The 7,698-nt window shown below is 41.1% G+C and overlaps 1 protein-coding gene across 1 annotated transcript in view; it reads right to left on the bottom strand.

Moving 5' to 3' along the window:
- The window catches only part of ADAMTSL1 (ADAMTS-like 1), a 178,734-nt gene that overhangs the window by 93,241 nt on the left and 77,795 nt on the right, over positions 1 to 7,698 (bottom strand). Inside the window, exon 10 of the mRNA XM_009891516.1 lies at positions 3,832 to 3,882. Coding sequence (XP_009889818.1) covers positions 3,832 to 3,882 — 51 coding nt within the window. The remainder of the gene's footprint in view (positions 1 to 3,831; positions 3,883 to 7,698) is intronic.

The raw sequence follows: 7,698 nt of genomic DNA, 5'->3' as shown, positions 1-7,698 counted from the left end.
CTGTCTTTAAGTCACAGATTAGTAATAAAAAATCTCCTCTCTCCCTCTAACCCGGTGGCAACTACCACAGAAACTCTAAATACTTTTAACTTAATTCCTTTTATTTAATTGATGGGATTATCATATCTTCACAGTTTGTTATGTTCTGTGGAATCTTTATCACTGGAAGCTCAGTGTGCTCTGAAGCTGATGCTCCTTTTGCAAGAACATACAGGGAAACAGCAGTGTTTCTTTCCAGGGAAACAACTGACTTGAGTGAAAAAAAAGAAGATGGGAGGAAATTACCAAAAAAAGACAAGACTATACTGATAGAATACATAGTCTCTGATGGATAAACCACATGGGCCTTGTTTCCTTACAGTTGAGGCAGTGAGAGGAGCTGAGAAACCATGTTTTCTCTAGAGGTGCCAGTTAAGAATGTAATGAGAAATCCACAGAACAATGTGTATGTTCTGAAAAGCTATGCATACTTACAAGAATAAGCCTTTTTTTTACAGTGATGCATATACAATAATGTATGTATTGTTTTATACATGTACATGTCTGCCCACATAAAATAGTCTGGTATTTCCACTTATATTCAAGCCATTGCCACAGAAAGGATCCGGGACCACCAGTGTGGTTATTCCTGTATAGTTCTGTGCATGCCTGATGGTATAAAAGTGTGCGTGTTCTATCTACCTGGAAACATTTCACAAAATCTTTTTTTTTTTTTCCAAAGGCAAATGTCCTTTTGATAAGGACATTCAAAATAATGTTTGAAACAATTATTTTGGTCATAAGTTTTCATTTTTTGACTTAAAAAAATTGTTTTTGCAGAAAAAACGCACCCATCTCTATCCTCTTTCAGGCAAGAAGGAAAAAAAGAGAAAGGTGAGGATTTTTTTCTCCCACTTAAAACAGAGGAATTATTTTTATTACGTAACAATCACAGGATCACCGAGATTATTAAGCAATGTGAAAAATGCTTATCTTTCCCTCTGATTATTCATCGTATCAACCCATCTTTTTCTCATCAGCTCCAGTACATGTAAGCACTACCCACACTTGGCTACTGGCTGAAAATGCCTAAAACTCAATGTGAAATGGCTTGTTAATAGCTTTTATGAATGGTAAAGCCACTGATTAATTCTACCACTTATCACTAAGAAGCGATGAAACAATGTTTATACCGTGCCATACCCATCATCATGTGCTCAGCAGAAGTGACATATGTCATGAATCGGTAATTTTAGCAATGTTTTTAGTTCAAATATGTTACCTGTGGGTCTGCTGAACAAGTTTCCCAGCATACAGCTAAGGTTTCTCACTACCACAAATCTAAATGAAGAGATCTCAAACTGAAACTCACGAACAGCAGAAACTGCTGCAGCCCGTCTGATCCAGCTTTTCCCAGGCATAAAAGCAACGTAGCACCAGGGAATTCCCTGGAGTCTTTGGGACAAGCTTCCAGATGCCTTAGGCAACCTCAGCAATACCAAGCAGCTTAAATCTACGCAAGCAGTTTGGTCCTTAGGTTTTGTCTGAGTAGAAGATGGGAAGGTGAAGTGTCTCTATTGCATAGCTCTTAAAGCTCAGCTCCTTTCGAGGTATAAAGCGTTTAATATTGACCAAGAATTTGGGAAAGGAATTGGTGGTGCATTAAAAGTAAGCACCATATTGGCTGAACCGTACCTATCAGTACGTAAGGCTGAACCTTTGTGATAACACTCAAGGCTGAGGGACTGCAGTAGGGAAATCTTGCAAAGATGCCTTCCCAGATTCGCTCTCCACTTCTCCTGGAGTGTTTGTTGCTCTCCTCTGTCCCTGGGTTTAGGTCTCAGCCACTTAATGCAAACAGGACCTCTCTGGTTTGGTTGACGTTTTTTTGGGTTGCCTTTTTTTTTTTTTTGCCTAAACTCTGCAGGTTCAGAGGAAAGACATTTTTCATCCCCCTGACTTGGCCCTGTCTCACGTCAGCCTCATGGTCTGTTCAGTTTTTGCTGTCTCTGAGGTTTGGAGAAGAGACATGTGGCTGTGTCTCCCCTCTTGGGGCGAGGGAGGAAGACCTGAGCCCTGTTTGTGGGTGCATAGGAGCACATGTGGGAATGGGGAGAGGGAGGAGAGGGGAAGCAGCAGCGAAACAGCAGAGGGAAAAAGGGGGGCAGAGGTCCCAGCGAGCAGTTGCAGCCTGAGCAACCGATGGTGGTGGTGGGGTGGGGGTTAAAGGAGAATGGTGCGGCTGGGGGAGTGGATGTGAAGGGACTGTTACGGGGTGAGACCATAATCCAGAACAGCTTGAGAAACAGTCTCAGTATTTTTTGGGGGTGTTTTTTTTTTTTTTTTTTTTTTTATTCAGTAACACTGAAAGCCAAATACCTCAGGGCATTTTGATCCTTTTTTTTTTTTTTGGATTTTCTTCAGCAGTAAAAAAGCCTCTGCCTAGCTGCCAGTTCAGGATGCTTTTTCCTTAAATACAGTCACTCCACTGTTAAGTACTGCTGAATCATCCTCTGATATAAAATTCTTCTCTGTCTTTTGTACATGCCCTTTGTACACAATTGAAATAAAATGTGTTTTACTCAAAGTTAGAGTGTTAAACCCTGTATATATATTCTAGCTTCTATATTCCTTACTAACAGAGGTTTAATTTTTGAGGTTAGGAGGTATGTATATATTGTTTTTTTTTTTTTAAATAAAGAACAGAGAAAAGTGTTTTCCAGAAAAAAGGAATTAGACACAGGGGTATATTTTATAAGTGTATCTCACGACTATTTGGTGATAAAGACTGTGTGCACATAACCATAAGCACTTAGCCAGGAAGAGAAAAGCCTAACCTACACAGATCATTGATAAAGTGTGTCGACATAAATGGCAGCCACAATGCTTGGCAAGTCAGCTGCTCTCCTCCTTGTCTTCTCACTCACAGTTTGGGGTGGATCCATGGTTTGGCTGGAGACTGTTGAATGTGAATGCACTGTGCTTGCACACTGATGCTGAAAGCTCTCTGCATTAGGCCTCACCATAGCGTGAGGGAGGTCGTTTCCTCACCATGATGAGACTAACAAGTTGCCTAGAGGGTTCTTTCTGTGATTTCATACTCCGTGACACAATAAATTAATGAAGAAGGAAACACAGCACAATATTATTGCATGTCCAGACAGTATTTCAAAACCAAAAGGTTATTATCCTTCAACTACCAAACATTTTTATCAGCACCAGTCTTATTTGCTGCTTTAAGAATAATTACTCATGTGATTGTTTCCATGAGAATCTCGAGTCTTACATTAAAGACATTTTAATTGTGAGATAATTAATAATACAAATCAGGCCTTGGTCCTATTCCTCCCCTGATCTTTGATTTCTTAGAAAAGCCAATGGACTAATGCCTCTGGGGAAGGCATTAGCATGGGATTGCAGGATCAAAACACAACACTAACACTGTCTAAACCCAAAATCTCACAATTTATAAGCATGCAAGAAGCAGCACCACACAAGAGAGACAGAAAGTCTGATGGTTCATTAGAAAGCCCCCTGTCCTGTTCAGAGATGAGTGAAGGGAATGAAAAGGAAAGGTGTGAGAGAAAAGGGGAGTGGGGGTGAGGAGTGAGGAAAGACAGAAAGAAAGGGACCACACACTTAAATTAGTCTGCACTGTCGCTTCAGCTAGAGTATCATTTCAGTTCTGCAACAAGAGAATTTATAACAACAGGTTAGCACTTGAACACAGGAGTTCAGAGCAAGAGAAAGGCAGCATCTGTTAACTTAGAGAGCAAAACAGAAATACAGAGAAAAGAAAAAAGAAGCAAATGTATTTGTTAATCCCAGCATCTGGTTGACTGTTTTACATACCGAGGAAGGGGATGGTAGAGGTCATAGGGCATGATCTGCTTGTATCCATCACTGTTAGGAACAATAATGCCAACCCTCTGAGTAGAAGGTACACATAATAAAATAAACACTAAATGATTACATTATACAACTTTTTTTTTTTTTTTACACAATATTACAAAAAAAACCCAAACAAACAAGATGTATGACCTAAGTTGCTATCACATTTAAAACAAAACTTATGCTCCTTTCCTAGTGTTTCCAGGTAATTCAAAGAATAAACCAACAATTACTACTTTATTCTTATAAATACATTACTGTTTGACTAAGAAGCAAGCCATTACCACAAGTGATCCAAATGAGTCATCCAAATATTATTTAAATTTATGAAGTTACTATCTGCCATTAAAAAAAATACATTTCTACACTTAGAAAGCTCTAGATAAAACCCTCTTAAACTATTATATGGTTGTTTCTGCCCTTCTGATAAAATGACTGCTTTTACAAGGAGACAGCATTAGAAATTTGGGAAATACCAGTGCAAGATTTAAAATCTGTAATTCTTGTCTTTCCACCTTAAATCTGTCCAATTTCACTCATCTGCAGAACCTGCCTTTTTATCTGGGTTTTTTCTGGAATAAAGAAGGAGCTGGAGAGGAGAGTAACATGTCAGGTTGATTTTTTGTTAGTTTGTTTTTGTTGTCTTGACTGGTTGGCTTGGTTTGCTGTAGTGTTATTGGTAAAATATCTAAATAATATAATATCTAAAGGTTATAGAAGGCAATAGTGTATATCACAATTAGTAATAATCTGAATCATTATCATGCCAGTTATGTGTGAGATGGATGTCACTGGACTTGGCAACTGCAGGGTCTTAATGGATTGCTAGTATGACATTTCCTATTTTTGTACATTCTGACTCGGAGTAACTGTACTCATGCTGTCTCCCAGTTATCAGGGATATCTATTAACATCAAATAGATGATCCCAGAGCACCTCATCTATCAGTTTCATCAAAGTCAATGTGCAATAGGTGACTTGGATAGGGCAGGTGGGCAGAAGCATCGAAGAGTGAATGCCAGTTGCATTAAAATAAAAAGTGTGTCCCTACCCGTGAACCAGAAAGAGGAAACTGACCGAAAACCACGAAGACAGTTTTTGAGAGCCTTATACAGTTGAGAGGTGCTAGGTATGCTGCTACAGATTTCTGTAGGGGGGAAGGAGCAAAGGAGGGGGAAGGGAGAAAGTATTCTCCATCCTCAACACACTTCACTGAAAAATGCTGTAAGCATTCAAAGGAGTCTTGTCATGCTAAGGCTAAAGGGGTCTATTCTCCTTTCAGTCAACAGGGTTTTTATGTGCATAGCTTGTCCACGATAGGAGAATGGATCCCATTGTGTTTTCACAGCGAGAAGTCAGTGCCAGGTCAGCATGCTGGAATTTTCCAGCTAAAGCACGGGAAGATGCGGGAGCCCTGTGAGTGTGTGATGGGGACTAGACAGCTCCTTCTAAGATTAGCAGCATCTGCAGTCACCAGATCCCTCTGCATGAGTATGCATATTTGCATCTTTGGGGAGCTGCCTGTCTCCACAAAAATCTAAACAGGAGAGGCAGTTCTGGCACTGGGGAACTTTGGAAAAGACAAATGGGTCATTTAGAGTGTGGCCAATGAACAAGTCTTTTCAGATTTAGCTTGATGGGTAAATGCCTGGAGAAGTTTGAGAAATTGGGTACTACAATTTTAAGACAATGGAAAGGGAGTTTTTCTGAGTATTTTTTGCTCATGTTTTTGGGAATCTCTGCTGGTTTCCTGACTCTTCTACCGCTGTTGCTGAAGTTCTACTCTGAAGGCTTTTGCACTTTCCAGCTCATCATCTTGCTGAGGAGCAGTTGGAAAAAAGATTAATGTACCAAGTTCAGAAATGAAATAATTATACTATAAAAGCATCTACTGCCTAAGAAAGAAACAGATTTCAAAACATTTCTCACTTACTGCAATAAGAAATGTTTTCTTTCTAATAAGCATGGTCTGTATGCATAATCCAGGTCTACATGCACTAGAATGCACAATATCCAAGGCCATTCCAATTGAAATAACCATGCCACATCCAAACACCGTTATGAAGATTAAATAACATTTACAAAGCACTAGATTAATATTGTTATTGGAAAGGTTTGAGCCTCAAAGAATTTTGCATACATAAATTGCTTTTCTGTAAATGGTACAGAGCTCCACAGAATTACTGACAGAGTCCTTGTGCACATGTGAGGGGCTGCCAAAGGCTTTCATTCTGTTACTGAAAGATAATGATCCCCAGCAACCTAAGACCCATGGACACATGAGGAAAAAGACACCCCCCCCCGGTTGGAAGAGACCTTTAAGATCACCAAGTCCAACTGTTAACCTAGCACTGCCAAAACCACCACTAAACCATGTCCCCAAGCACCATAGCTACACGTCTTTTAACTATCTCCAGGGATGGCGACTCAACCACTTCTCTGGGCAGCCTGTTCCAATGCTTGATAACCTTCTCAGTGAAGAATTTTTTCCTACTATCCAATCTAAACCTTCCCTGGCACAACTTGAGGCCATTTCCGCTTGTCTTATTGCCTTGGGAGAAGAGACAGACCCCCAACTCACTACAACCTCCTTTCGGGTAGTTGTAGAGAGCAATAAGGTCTCCCTTCAGCATCCTCTTTTCCAGGCTAAACCACTCCAGTTCCCTCAGCTGCTCCTCATAAGACTTGTGCTCCAGACCCTTCACCAGCTTTATTCCCCTTCTCTGAACACGCTCCAGCACCTCAATGTCCCTCCTGTAGTGAGAGGCCCAAAACTGAAGACAGTATTTGAGGTGGGGTCTCACCAGTGCTGAGTACAGGGGGATTGATCACTTCCCGAGTCCTGCTGGCCACACTATTTCTAATACAAGCCAGGATGCAACAGAACAGCAGATGGTCATTGCACCATTCATGGAAATGGCATCTTTCTTAGCTGGTCTTTTGTGGGTTTTTAGTGTGTGGTCCACAAAAAAACCAAGCCTTAATGAACTATTTAAGAAAAGTCTTAGAGATTACTTTGGTGAATCCGGTACTTCTTGACTGGACAAAGTGGTTTAAATTCCATGAATTTATCAGTCCTATATTACCAATTTATATTCCAATAAAAAGATGGAAGAGATCTAGTTTATGGGCTTTGTTCACCACACTCAGACAATGAAAAGCGGATGGTGTGTTAAATGAACAGAACAAATAACAATAATTACTCCACTACACTGAGATTTCTGGCTCATGTGGGAGCAGCTAACAGGACCCATTCACACAACACCTAGAGCAAACCTGCTTTGGCAGGAGCAGGAGCACAAAGCAGATTATTTTGTTGTGTCTCATATGTTTGAAATCTCCCATGTCTTTCAGACCAACAAGTTGTGTCATATACTCTGCAGATTGGTTTGTTTTCCTCCTGAGTGCTGGCAGCTTCAGCACAGTTGGTCTTCCAAGGCACACGTCCAGCTGGAGCGAGACCTGCATATGCCAGAGGTGGGTGTGCCGCACCCAGGTCGGCCATCTCTGCAAGCGTTCAGCTTTCCCCTGGGACGGGTGCCCAGAGCCACATTCCTTGAAAGTCATGTTTGGTGTTGTCGACCCTGGTAGCTCCTTTTCCTCCTTAAGCTACGCACTTAGCATAAATGACAGGTGTGAATGCCTTTCTCCTGTAGCTCCCCAATGATCGCCTCTCCAACGATGTGCCAGCCCTTCCCTCCTCTCTTTACTGCATGTCCATAACTGTTAGGTTGGGCACCTGCTGAGCAGAGCAGGGGCACAGGAGCTAGAACTGAGAGAACAGCCAAGCAGAGAGAAAGAGCATCTCCCCCCAAGATGTCTCAGCGT

The sequence above is a fragment of the Charadrius vociferus genome, unplaced genomic scaffold, assembly GCF_000708025.1.
Source record: "Charadrius vociferus isolate BGI_N301 unplaced genomic scaffold, ASM70802v2 scaffold198, whole genome shotgun sequence".
In the NCBI taxonomy this organism is placed as follows: domain Eukaryota; kingdom Metazoa; phylum Chordata; class Aves; order Charadriiformes; family Charadriidae; genus Charadrius; species Charadrius vociferus.
This window is presented reverse-complemented; position numbering and strand designations above follow the sequence as displayed.